This window comes from Pseudoliparis swirei, chromosome 22 (genome assembly GCF_029220125.1).
Source record: "Pseudoliparis swirei isolate HS2019 ecotype Mariana Trench chromosome 22, NWPU_hadal_v1, whole genome shotgun sequence".
Lineage (NCBI taxonomy): Eukaryota > Metazoa > Chordata > Actinopteri > Perciformes > Liparidae > Pseudoliparis > Pseudoliparis swirei.
The window spans coordinates 3,056,013-3,070,290 of NC_079409.1; the positions used below are offsets into that span (position 1 = coordinate 3,056,013).

General features: G+C 43.2%; 1 protein-coding gene across 3 annotated transcripts; it reads left to right on the top strand.

Annotated features, from left to right (window-relative positions):
- Positions 1-91: 91 nt before the first annotated feature.
- On the top strand, positions 92-13,508 carry scn1ba (sodium channel, voltage-gated, type I, beta a). 3 transcript variants are annotated; one of them, XM_056405988.1, is made up of 7 exons: positions 92-373; positions 1,664-1,764; positions 8,109-8,275; positions 9,331-9,568; positions 11,414-11,555; positions 11,714-11,785; positions 12,725-13,508. In XM_056405988.1, exons 2-6 carry the CDS (start codon positions 1,704-1,706, stop codon positions 11,778-11,780), a joined length of 675 nt encoding a protein of 224 aa, XP_056261963.1. In that variant the 5' UTR covers positions 92-373; positions 1,664-1,703; the 3' UTR covers positions 11,781-11,785; positions 12,725-13,508. The 3 variants fall into 3 exon arrangements, with proteins under 3 accessions (XP_056261963.1, XP_056261965.1, XP_056261964.1); XM_056405990.1 differs by having other exon boundaries at positions 109-191; XM_056405989.1 differs by lacking the exon at positions 92-373 and adding an exon at positions 1,023-1,550.
- Positions 13,509-14,278: the final 770 nt, after the last annotated feature.

The following is a 14,278-nucleotide window of genomic DNA, read 5'->3' on the forward strand; positions in this document are numbered from 1 at the left end:
CCAGCCTTCAACCAACCCACAGACTGATGAGCGCGCGGCATCCTTCCACTATGACATGTCATTTCTGGGGATTACTGAATCTTCTTCTTTCTTTCCCCCGGTGCGTGTTGTTGCCCCTCGGAACTTGTCTTCATTTTGACATATCGAGGATTATGCGCGTCTCGCATAGACATTTCCCAACAGAAGAAGAAGTAAGAGGTTTATCTTTCTTCTTCGTGTGTCTTGTTAAATCTCTCCGATGCTCCCCATCTGATGGAAGCCGTCCACCCATGAACCCTCAATAGGACCAGACATTACAAGGATACCAGTGAAGAGAGTGGGACGCCGCGCGCACTTTAAAAAAGAGAGGGGGATGTTGATAAAGTGGTGACAGGTAAAAGGACGCGGCGCTCGCACCGGATTATATGCAATTTCTAATTTTCTTCTGTGCAAATGAACAGATTAAAGCCCGTATAGTTTCATCCTGAAGCCTTCGCCTCTTCATTCACAGCCACGCCGCTGTGATGCACATGAAAAGTGCACTTTATTTCACTGCACAGATGGTTTTGCGTGCTTTTCAACCCGCCTTCAAACTGGAGTCATGTGCGGGTGACCCCTGTCTGAGCAGCTGAGCCACCTGCGCTGTTGCAGCCTGTGAGCGCATGCGCAGACAGCAGCTATAAGCCTACCACGTGGCATAACAGATGTGGCCAAAACAGTGGATGTTTTCGCTTGAATGAGTCAGTCGTAAACTGTGTGTGCCCAAGACCACCGGCTGCAGCTTTAAAAGAAATTTGGAGTTGGGACTGTAGAAAGAAAGCAAAAACAAAAGGAGGAAATATTGAAACTTCTTTATTCCAAAGCCAAAGAGAGGTGGAAACAAGCGGGAGGATATTACTTCCATGTCCTTCCACTCAGCCCGAACCTTCTTCTGTCAGGTCTTAGTCGGCCACTAGTCGCACATGAGGGGGAGATGCATCTACATGTTTAAGGAATTCATACATGCACTATTTGACATAATAATCAACCATTTTACCGCACATTCTTGAGCTCGCCGCTGCGCACGTCTCTCACAAAGTGTTCAAAGTTCCCTCATATTTCAGTCTTCCCACGACTTCTATGGTTAATCACCGCCACTGCCGTTTCATTTGTGTGTTTATTGGCATCATTGGGCGCACACAGTCTCATTGAGGAGCTCGACGGGCCCATAAAGGGTGTGCCGTATGAATAGTTGAACAAAGGACCTTTTGGTGCTCAGAAGAGGCTGAAACCTGAAACGGAGTGATTCACTCTGGACACTCACACACTGAGAGGCAGCAGAGAGGAGAGTGATCAAGAGACTGCTGCTGCTGCTGTGAGGGCTTTACAGGTGCTTAAGAAGACCAGATCAGCGAGAAGAAGACCAAGCCCCCCCCCCCCGTTCCAACCAGCCCCTTGCATGAGCTGCATTTTTAAAAAAGGAGAAGAAGAAGACACTCGGAGTGGACCACACCCAGAGCCTCCGAAAAGAGTCTCCTCCTCTCGCCTCCCAAACTTGTAATCACCGGCGGGACATCTTTGGCACCGCAGAGGTGTTTGGCCACCGAGCTGGAGTAGATCTGTCTTGTGTCTCCCCAGTGTGTGATCGTGTGTGTGTGTGTGTGTGTGTGTGTGTGTGTGTGTGTGTGTGTGTGTGTGTTTTAAGACCGCTGAGAGCCACCAGCAGTCTCCGTTCTCCTGCCAGGATGTCTGCAGTCCAGGAGCTCCTCCTGCTGCTGCTCCCTGTGGCTCTGCTGGCGCTTCAAGGTAAGTGGACAACAGTTGCGTCGCCGTGGCGAGCCCCAAAAAAATCTAATCCCCCCTCCCCACCTGTGCCTCCATGACATTCACTGACGATGCAGTGTGTTACTGTTGTTTCCTGTTGTCGCTCTGTTGGTTCTGTATGTGCGCCATGTTGCAGTTATTTTATTATTATTTGGAAGGGTGATGTGTTATCTAGTGGTTCAACGTTGGACTGGATTGATTGCTATTTAGGGTGTTTTTTGAGATACACACACACACACACACACACACACACACACACACACACACACGCTGAAGTTTCTGGAAAACAGTGAAGGAAACAAAGTGTCTTATAATCTTAAATATTCGGACGATCAGAAGCTCCAGCGACAAAAATACAACCAGAAAAAGCATCAATCGAGGGGCAGCTCGGCCCAAAAATGCAATAAAACATAATTCGACATCGGCCGTAGCTCGCCCTGAGATAGTGAACTTTACTCTTTGTGCTCTCTCTCTCTCCAAACGTATGCAACTCGATCATCCACAAACAGTCAGATTACCGAGTCGTGCGTCCTCTCTGTGGAGCCTGACGGTAACTTTAACTATAATGCGTGTAGCAGCGAGCCATTAGGTCTGCACACGGCTCCGTGCATGAACTCATTACGGCCGGAGGAGATCTCCGTCAACAGGATGTTTGAACCGCCACACATCTCCTCCGCCCCCCGGGGCCTATGGACTCACGTCCATTCCATCACTCCGATCCCACCACAGCGCCTGCTGCACAGATCGGTAATAACATCACGGAGAAAGGCTTCATCATTCTAAGTGGCGGGGGCGGAGAACGTAAACTGATCAGGGGACCCGAGTGCTGCACTGGAGAAAGTTCCTCAAACAAAACCCTGTTAAGTGATTCATGGTCTGGACTTTAGCGTGAGGAATGTTCTAGAGAAGAGATTCTGGGTTTTTTCTTGCTTAACCCTCCTGCTACCTTAGGGTCAATTTGACCCCATTCAATGTTTAATGTCGGTGTTCTTTCGGGTCAATTTGACCCCAGGCTGTTTTTCACTGTGTCAAACATATCAGAAATATCAACTTTTTTATATATTTAAAGGGCTATTTAGGTAGTCAACAAACAGACATAAAGTACCTCACACTTAAACTTGGAAAACAATATTAATTCTACTAATTTTCTGGAGGTTTTAATTGCTGGGGTCAAATTGACCCCGAGGGTAAAATATGTCAGTATATATAAAGGTAACAGGAGGGTTAAACATTGAATGGGATCAAATTGACCCTAAGGTAACAGGAGGGTTAAGATAATTTTTCATGCACTGGGGACGAGACTTCACTTATATAACATTTCTATCTTTAGGAGTTTATTTAACTATTTGGTCTATTTGGGTCTGTAGAAGTCAGAAAATGCATCATTTGCATGTTTAAAATATGACATTTCAGACTTGTAATATATAAAATAATGGAGAAGCTTCATGGTGATATCTTTTAGTTAAACATAATGAACGTGTTGGTTTTCAGGAGAGAAAAAAGCGAGCAACTTCTTTGTGAACCTAGTGGAGCATTTAGCAGCTAAAAAGACAAATACTTATTAACTGTAATACTTGGAAGAGCGAAAAGAGAGTGAATATTTAATTTACATTGGTCATGTACTTCAAACTAACAATGATGAGTCTGCAGGACGCGTGAACAGACGACAGAACGCTAACACGTTAGTAAAGATTAACGTACAAAGCAACATGTTAAACCAATGCAAAAATGTACGACACAAATGACTGATTCATGTATTTTTAAGGTTGAATTTAGGAATTTGTCAACACAATTAAAAAAACTAGTGACTGCATACCATTTAAATAAGTAAAGTGTATTTATATATTGCACTTATCACAGACAAGTCACAAAGGGCAGTAAAGTAGTCACACAATTTGGCAATAACGGGACAAAATATTCCAGCAGTTAAAATTGCAAAGTACGATACACTGTAAAAGAGGAATGAATGCTCGCCTTGTGCTTCATCCTCAACACAGATTGGATCTGTTGTACAGACGTGAGACTCAGAGCCTCACACAACACACGAAGAGAGAACGACAGGAAACCGGACCAGAGATCTCAAACTACATCAAAACATCGCACAGTTACAGAGAGATCGTACATTTTTGATTTGTATTTTGTTTCTCTCAAAATGGCTGTTGCAAATTAAAACGACTAGAATGCTGTATGCATCATGTCGTGGCAGTTAGATTTGAGCTCCTCCGTTATAAGGAACGAGGTGAGACGTGATGAGACTTTAAAAACAATGTTTAATACGTCTATTGTGTGTATATATTATATGTTTTATTACGTTCATATTATACAGTAGGCAGTGAAAGCAATTCAAGGAGAAAAGAAAGTAAGTGAAATGAGACAAAGCTCTTGAATTTGATTTGATTAACGTTGGTATGTTTCCCTCTTGTCATCCTAATGTTTTACATTTTTAACCATAAATCACATGTTGGATGTCTGGATTTGGTATTTAGTAAATTGGGCTCTTAAACCATCGGAGGAGCCGTTCTGAGGAATGATCAGGAGGCGTCACGGACCCCTCGTTCTCTACTGATACAGATCACTCAAAGACGAGATGACAGCGTGGTGGAGCGGATGAAAGGATGACTATGAAAGGATGAAAGGATGATTATGAAGAGACGCTCTCAGAGGGCGTCAGTGGTCGACTGCAGTGGAAAGTCTCTCGCTCGCTTGGTGTCATGGAAAACGTCTTTGATGCTCTGCATCTTCCAGCTCATGTGTACACGAGTGTGTTTTAATCCAGACTGGAAACAGATGTTGTCCTCTCTCCCTCTCTCTCTCATGTCTCACACTGTAACCTCTCTCTCTCATCTCTCTCTCTCTCTGTCTCTCTCTCTCTCTCTCTCTCATCTCTCTCTCTCATCTCTCTCTCTCTCTCACTGTCGCCTCTCTCTCTTTCTCACTCTCTCTCTCTCTCTCACTCTCTCTCTCTCTCTCATCTTTCTCTCTCTCATCTCTCTCTCTCTCTCTCTCTCTCTGTCTCTCTCTCTCTTTCATCTCTCTCACTGTCGCCTCTCTCTCTCTCTCATCTCTCTCACTGTCGCCTCTCTCTCTCTCTCATCTCTCTCTCTCTCTCTCTCATCTTTCTCACTGTCCTCTCTCTCTCTCTCATCTCTCTCTCTCTCTTTCATCTCTTTCTCATCTCTCTCACTATCGCCTCTCTCTCTCATCTCTCTCTCTGTCTCTCTCTCTCTCTTTCATCTCTCTCACTGTCGCCTCTCTCTCTCTTTCTCACTCTCTCTCTCTCATCTTTCTCACTGTCGCCTCTCTCTCTCTCTCTCTCTCTCACTGTCTCTCTCTCTCTCTCTCATCTCTCTCACTGTCGCCTCTCTCTCTCTCATCTCTCTCTCTCTCTCTCTCTCTCTCATCTCTCTCACTGTCGCCTCTCTCTCTCTCTCTCATCTTTCTCACTGTCGCCTCTCTCTCTCTCTCTCTCTCTCTCTCTCTCTCATCTCTCTCTCTCTCTCATCTCTCTCACTGTCGCCTCTCTCTCTCTCATCTCTCTCTCACTGTCGCCTCTCTCTCTTTCTCATCTCTCTCACTATCGCCTCTCTCTCTCATCTCCTCTCTCATCTCTTTCGCCGTTGCCTCTCTCTCTCTTTCATCTCTCTCATCTCTCTCTCACTGTCGCCTCTCTCTTATTCTCTCTCTCTCTGAGGGTCCTTTGTGCAGCGACAGCATTAAGTCAGGTTTTTAGGTTATTTTAGTTTTGTATGCCTCAGCAATTGATATGCTCTCGGGGATTAAACTCCCCCCCCCCCCCCCCAAAACCCTCCTAATCTGCCCTTTCTGAAATATCCGTTGCATAACCCTGAACCTCAGTCCACAGATTACGCAATCGTGAGGCTCCTTTCTTTATTCCGCGTGTGTCCTGCAGTTGTTGCTGACAATCGTTGCTGAGGCACTTTGGTGCTCGGCTGGATGTGCAGCTCCTTTTGTGTCTGCTTGCATCTTTGTCTCTCTCTCTCTCTCTCTCTCTTTCGTCTTCTCGCTGTCGTCTCAACTTGCGGTCTCAGCCTCGGTCAGTCAGCAGCATCCCCTCTCCCTCAGGATGACCTCCTCACGCTGTGTGTGTGTGTTCATTCTGTCCGTTCTGTCCATTAAGGTCTCTCTCCTCTGTCTCCAGACGTCCTTTTAATTCGTGTCCCGCCGTCTCCTCTCGTCTGCGCTCCAAGTCTCATCTCCTTTTTTCTCAGAGCGGCGACATGTGACCAACTCCAGCCCTCCCGCGTCCCTCTGCATGTCTTCCCCTCGTGTCTGTCCGCTGCCTCTTTGCCTCTCGGTGTCTTACTTACTGTCTTTTCTAGTAGAAGCTGATGTGATAGAATCTCACACAGACTTGAATCAAAACATTGCTGCATATTGATCTCAAACCAAAAAGAGAATTAGAGCAGCGATAACGCAAAATTGGCCGCGACCAGAAGGATAAGCGGTTTGGATGATGGAGGGATGGATGACGCCAAGTTGTTCTTTTTTTGGCTCTGCTGTTGTGACTCAGGTCTGTTTGTTGAGCTCCTCATCAGACCCGCCTCCCACAGAAAGACCCAACACCTGAGCCGAAAACAACCAACCAATCATAGTTTCTGAGTGGATTATAACTGCACTCATCAAAGTAAGAGCAGAGATTATGCTTCAACTAAATATGAAACTCAAGCTCCCGGACATGTAGACGGTGATTCTCCAACCTAAAAAAAGATTGTTGAGTAACTCAGAATATAATGGAAATTACGATTTGGTAAAAAGTCAAACTCATTGAACCTTAATCTGACTGTTGTGCAAATTCAAATCTACGATCATGACTGAATTATTAAAAAACCTAACTGTGTATGGATACGTCCATGGTGCTGAAGTAGCAGGCATATATTAAATTGCGCTTTTCTTCCTTCAGTTTCTGCAGAATAATCTCTCAGCTGTGTGCTATAAACACTCAATCATATACTACTTGTTGGCCTATAATCTCAATAGATTAGGGTCATTTTCATGCAAATAGTAACGTGTAATTGTGAAATAGGATCATGGAGACGCGCTAATACTCCACTATTATTCTAAATATGACACTTTCAGAATGTAATACTCATGAAAAGAGCATATTCACTATTTTTATTGACATGTGGGATGTGCCGATATTTTTCAGGTTTTATGAGCTCCTACACAATCAGAATATTCATCTCGATAGTTTTTTTCTTTTGTCACAGCTTGCGACGCACTAAAGGAAGAGGAATACCTTAATTGTCATATTACATATAGTTATATATATGAAATGTATTCTCTGCATTGAACCCATCAATGTAAACAAGAATATTGATTGAATACATTTTCAATCGCCATGTACGTCAAATTAGTCTAAATATTGCCTTTCTTTTTCAGAGTGGTGGCATTTCTACGTCTGTGTTTCTCTTTAAAGTTTCACCTCGTTGCGACAATATTTGTATCCGAGGGAGTAAAAAGAGAGATCTCTGTTTTACATGTGTGTGTGTGTCCATGAGGTCGTGGGTGATGTGCAGCCTCCGTCAATCCCAACCCAACGTTATACCTGACTTGAGTTCATCTGACCCGCGTTGTGTTTCCTTGTCCTCTCCCTCATTCCCCCCCCCCCCCCACATCTCGTGATACGAAACAAACGCACCCCCCCCCCGAGGTCAAAGTTCACAATAGCACGAGATCATTGGTTGAGAGCCATGCGGAGGCCTCAGTGGAAACTGCAAGGTGCAGTGTGAGAAAGAGACATTTGGAGGTGTGTAACTCCCGGCCGATGAGAAGGATGTGTCACGACGATGATGACATATATAGACTCACGCTTCTATATATGAATTTAGCTCATCCAGCAATTAGCAGAATGCAAGAAGCAACCTCTTTATTTCCCCTCAGTCTCACAGATTTAAAACACCTTAAAAAAGGAAAAAAATACTATTTTCTTTTCTAAAAATTCATAAAAATTCATGTACTGAAATGGTGAGTGGAAATAAAATGCAAAAAAAATTATAATCTGTGCCCGGTAAAAAATAAGAAAAAAGAAATCTTGCATGCAATGAGCAAGCACGCAAAAATACTAAAGTTACAGGAGATGAAATTGTTTTGTAAAGTACTTTTAAAACATTTTGCCTGCAAGTACTGAGAGACTGTAAAGCAGCAGAGCTCCGTCCCCTGTGTCAACCTCTTCCCAGAGTCACGGGTACAACAGAGAGGATGATGGCCACCCAGGGCTCCTCCTCCTGAACCCCGTGACCTGCAAAGAGCTATAAAGTCATACGGTTGGTTTCTAACGGCGTGCTCTTCATCCTCTTCCTCCGTAGCAACTCTGTGCCGCGGAGCCTGTGTGGAGGTGGACTCGAACACGGAGGCCGTGGCCGAGGAGGGCTTCAAACTGGGCTGCATCTCCTGTAAGAGGAGGGGCGAGGTGGAAGCCACAGCCTTCGTCAAGTGGTCCTTCAGAGCCTCGACTGAGACCGAGTTCACCGATGTGAGTGTTGACAAGAAGATGTGAAACTCAAGAACAGCTCGACGTGTCGGGAAACGCTTCTCGTAGCATGTTCGATAAAAAGATGGATATCACTCTATATATATATATATATATATATATATATATATATATATATATAAATGTGTAATTATATATATATTAGGGCTGTGAAACGATTACAAATTGTAATCAAATTAATCACAGGTTTCTGTGGATTAATCATGATTAATCACATATTACCGATATTCTCGGTATATTTTTGTGAGAACATAAAGATTTATGACAAAAGACGGATATGTACATTTATACACAGGGGTGCACATAACTTGCTCACCAGTGTGCGCGCATCGCGGCTGAGCACTAATACACAGCACTAATATATATATATATAAATGTGAAATTATATATATATATATATATAATTACACACACATATATATATACATATACAGTATATATATATTCACATGAAACTCCATCGCATCAAATGATGAAGAAAAAGAGGAGTATTACTTTTCTGTGGAACGGCTGCAATGCATTTACCATATGAGAGAGAGAGAGAGAGAGAAAGAGAGAGAGAGAAAGAGAAGCAGAGTCTTGCATTTTTTATGACAGGTCTTTGTTGACTGGAAGTGCTTCTGCTGAACTAAGCAGCCCCCCCCCCAAGGAAAAGCAAAGAGACCGTAATGGTACATTCCCGGAGCAGCAGGAGAGAAATCCCATTAGCCTTCAGCTGCCTTTTAGAAATACTCTCATCTCATGCAACCGGATGTGCAGAGGTGAGGCCACTCGGTCGATCAGCTCATTCTCTAAAGATGTCGGCCTACATCCTCATGAGGAACCAATGGGCCGACAGTGTGGTCAAAGTATTGAGGGATGGACCGACACTGTTTGGTTTGGTTTCTTTGATGAGATCTGAGAGTTAATGTTCAGGTTACACTGACATGAACGGTCCTGACCCTTTGTTATCACTCTGCTGAATGTTCAGTCTCATTTCTTTAGTTCCCTGGCCTCCCTTTTCAAAGGAATCCCATCTCCTCCCACTTCTCTTCCAGGTGTACACTTATGAAAACAGACGGTCCAACATCACCGACCAGCGTTTCTTCGATCGCGTGCACTGGAACGGCAGCAAGAACACCGAAGACCTGCAGGACGGCTCCATCTTCATCCTCAACGTGACCTTCAACGACAGCGGGACCTACCTGTGCACGTTCAACCGCACCCTCAAGTACCTCAACTTCGAGTTCCAGACCTCCAAGAACAAGACGGTCGTCATGAGAGTGGTGTCGCGGCGTAAGGACGGGGAGCAGGGGGGGCGTTGTATCTGTCCGAGAGGGGAGGAGGGCCCGAATTAGCCGGTTTCAGCGGTTTGATTCGGCCCCAGAATCAGGCGACGGGTTCCAACCCAAGTGTTTCTCCCATGTGCGTTTCCATCACATGGACAGAAGCAGGAGTCCACCTGAACGATGTTGTTGCTCCATTAAAACTGGATGAATAAAAAAAAAGAAGCAGACATTTTATATTATGTAAATGTTGCGTGTAACGTTTTTGTACAAAATGGTCTCAAACACTCGGTTACATCTTAAAGAATAATCGAGGTGCTAGACTCCAAATTCAGAGCAGCAGCAAACAACTTCTGGCTCTGTGTGTTTGTGTGTGTGTGTGTGGACATAATGACCAGGTTACAAGTTATCCACATAAGGCGAGGCAGGTTTATTTGTGTAGCACGTTTCAAGGCAACTCAAAGTGCTTTCCGTACAAACTTTAAAAGCATCAAAACAAAAGAAAGCAAGATTTAAAAAGAAAAATGTCAACGGTCAAAAAGCAAAAAATAGAATAAAAGTTTCAGCGCAGTTAAAGAAATAAAATGCAAAAGCGAGATGCAGAAATTGATTAATATCCTTGAATCTTGTTCAATTAAAGGCGACGGCAAACAGAAAAGTCTTTAATCTGGATTTAAAGGAGCTGAGGGTCTTAAAACAAACTTAAAAAGGTCATGTTTAAAGGTCATGTTAACGGTCATGTTCAAAGTTCATCATTAAAGGTCATGTTAACGGTCATGTTCAAAGTTCATCATTAAAGGTCCCGCCTAGGATTAATTTGACCCTATTCAATGTTTAATGTCGGTGTTCTTTCGGTAGTCAACAAACAAACATAAAGTGCCTCACACTTAAACTTGGAAAACAATATTAATTCTAATAATTTTCTGGAGGTTTTAATTGCTGGCGTCAAATTGAACCCAAAGGGTAAAATATGTTAAAGGTCATGTTAACGGTCATGTTCAAAGTTCATCATTAAAGGTCATGTTAACGGTCATGTTCAAAGTTCATCATTAAAGGTCATGTTTAAAGGTCATGTTAACGGTCATGTTTAAAGGTCATCATTAAAGGTCATGTTAACGGTCATGTTTAAAGGTCATCATTAAAGGTCATGTTAACGGTCATGTTTAAAGGTCATCATTAAAGGTCATGTTAACGGTCATGTTTAAAGTTCATCATTAAAGGTCATGTTAAAGGTAATAATTAAAGGTCATGTTAAAGGTCATCATTAAAGGTCATGTTAAAGGTCATGTTTAAAGGTCATCATTAAAGGTCATCATTAAAGGTCATGTTAACGGTCATGTTTAAAGGTCATCATTAAAGGTCATGTTAAAGGTCATCATTAAAGGTCATGTTAAAGGTCATCATTAAAGGTCATGTTTAAAGGTCATGTTAAAGGTCATGTTAAAGGTCATCATTAAAGGTCATGCTAAAGGTCATGTTTAAAGGTCATGTTTAAAGGTCATCATTAAAGGTCATGTTTAAAGGTTACTTTGCTGCCCGAGTGGTCAAAACAATATTACTGCTGGCTAGTGTAGTTACTGTTGATAATAAAATGACTAATTAAAAGTTAATTGAATAAGTTGACTGAGCAGGACCCAAGGCGTAGTAAATTAATAAAGTTGTTTCTTCACTGCTCGGCCATCATTTGACCTTTTGACCTTTCTCAGCAGGACTTTACTTGCAGGTCAAGAGGATTCTGATCCATCGTGAGGTCGCGACTTGTGACCTGTAGTTGTCTGAGTGCATATCGGCGCGTGCACGTTGCATCGACACCTCTCCCGACCGTGCGTCTGACTGCGTCTCCGTCTCTCTCCAGTCACCAGGGACCTGGCCTCCAGCTTGTCCGAGGTGATGATGTACGTTTCCATCATCGGGCTGCAGGTGTGGCTGGTGATCGAGATGATTTACTGCTACAAGAAGATCTCGGCGGTGGGAGGGGAAGCTCGGAGAGAGAGCGCGTGAGTCACTCACTGAGCCGGCCGGCCTGTTCTCTCCGCCGGACCGACTTCCCATTTTCTTTTCTCCTCCCTGACTTCCATTTGGCAAGTGCAATCTGTTTCTATCTGCTGCGATTGTGATTCTTCCCGTTTCCCCTCCCCACCTCTCTGTCCTGCAGGGCGGAGTATTTAGCGATAGCCTCGGAGAGTAAAGATACCTGTGCCGGTGTACAGGTGGCAGAATAGCACCGGTAGGTCTGACGTCTCACTGAACTCGATGTCTGAATGCTTCTGGTCTCCTTCATTCTCCACACGGTACACCTGCTGTGTCGGTACTGGGTTGAAAGTGTGTGTGTGTGTGTGTTCAGGTTTTATTGTACAACACATGAACCATTGCTCTCTCCGCCGGTCCGATTAGGCGTCGGGGCGGTAGACTTTGAATTTGATCTGTTGCTTTGTCAGAATGTTTCCTAATGAAATGTACACACTGTTGGCTTTTATTTATTTATTAAAAAAAAATTCATGTCACATTTTTAACTGACTTTTTTCGGAAGATTGCAGAATTTCGGTTCAAACCTACACGCAAAGGCCCACCCCCCTCTGTATGCAATACAAAAAAATTAACAATAAATATGATTAATACGGGTTCAAGATGGATCATATTAAGAGTTCACAGTAACATGTTCAGTGCCCTTTAAAATGACTTCTAAAATGTACATAGAGTTACACACGGTCAAATTAAAATAAAATCTACAATAATGTGTCATAGGCTTAAGTTTTTCCCCCAGAATATGTCCTTGGATGAGAATATAAAGATCGTCGTAGTTGACATGAGACACCGGCCGACACGTGTCTCTGGTTAGCCAGCGTGCTACATTCAATGTTTGGATTTCACAAATTGTCTCAACTTTACCCACCAAAATATGAAACTATTTAATAGGTAGAGAGGTAGTTGTGTGCTCATCCAATCCTACATCATGGAAAGCGCAAGGCAAACATATAAAATATCTTTTTTAAGTAGTAAAAGAGGAAAGGGAGTGGCAACAGACCTTTATTCTTTGCTTTAATAATTGTTTTATCGTTACTATGTTAATGTTTACGTCTGCTTTTGCAATTCTGTCGACCTCCCAGGGAACTGGAGGCTCGATTCACGACATTTTTCTGACTCATTTATTTATTTTTTGCTCCAGGTCAAAGAAGTCCTTCTTCCATGAGCCTCTCCTCTCCCTGTGACGGACATCCCGTCATCCTCTTCACAAGATGAAGAAGACAAACCAGAAGAGGAGAAAGATCTTATCTACATTTTTTCTTTTTTTACTTCTCAGGATGGAAAGAACTGAACCGCTTCCTGCTTTGAGGGACGCGTCAGCAGAATGTGGCGAATCAGGAGAGACTTGAACTGTATATACACAGATAATCCTATATATCCACATTATAGCCCTACACTTATATCCACTATACCTGCATGCCTGTTCATATTCATATCGACCAATACCATGCATCTGATGTCCTTTTGTTCATTTCAAATTGTGTGTATTTTACTTTTAAATACTACCACGACTGCAAATGTCGATGATGTAATACAACTAGAAAGCACAGAGGGAAGGAAACACTGCTGCAACACAGACAGTCAGGACTTTGCCATTTCATATTGGATTGTTTATACTGTTTTTAACTGTTTTTACATCCGAGAGCTGAAGGTGACGAAATCAGTCACAAGGTTGTTAGAAAGTGTTGTTTTTGTGCAAAAAGCAAGATGTTGGTGGTATTCCCTTTTTAAACAAATGAATCCAGAAAAGGAGCAGAAATGGCACCTGAAGCCAAAGAGTGACACGTGACAAGACACGCCGACTTCATTGGACGACACAACAATGGGGAGCACACACACACACACACACCTCCCTGGGTGGGTGAAGCCAGTTGAAACCAAATAAAGATTTAAAGGAGAGGTGGTGGAGCCTCGTTACAAAGCTTTATGTTTGTAAACAACTCTCTTCTCTTGCCACTAGGTGGCAGCAAAACGCCACATTCGGTATATTAAAAGTCTTATTATTCTTAGATATCGTAGATGTTAAACAGAATATAAGGTGGGACCAGGCACGTGCAGATAGACCCCTAGTGGTGCTCAAGCACCTGTCCTTTTCCCCTGGATGAGAACACTGACCCTTTTTTTGTTGAGACAAATGTGTTCTTAATCCATCAGTATTTAAGAATATAAATGACTTTCTCTGTCATCAATTCCCTCCAAATGTGTTTTAATATCCGACGAGGCTTTTAACATTTTTTGACATGACTACCCATTAGCCAATCAGAACGCTTGTACTGTCGTTGCCATGTAATAATTCATATTTATTCATAAGGAAAATGTAAGCTAGCCATCTGATCCTGCCAAGAGGAGACGCAGGTCGAGGACAGCAACATTAGTGTAATGTTGCTTATGCTTCAACTCTGTCACAAAACTTTTGTGCCGATGGATGCCCTTTTTTGGGGTTTGAGCGCCTGCCCCCCCAAAATGGGACCATAATGCCGAGTTAAAACATGTTGATTGATTTCCAGTTCCAGCTTCTCTGGACATTTGTTTTTCTTCCTTCTCTTCGACATAACGCTTATGGATCAACACAATATGAACGTGGGCTTTGGGATGTTACAATGCACGTCGTATTTTTACTTTTCAGACATATCTCGGTCCGATGCATCAACGGGGAAAATAACATGTTGGAGGAAAAGACACACGGACTCAGAGA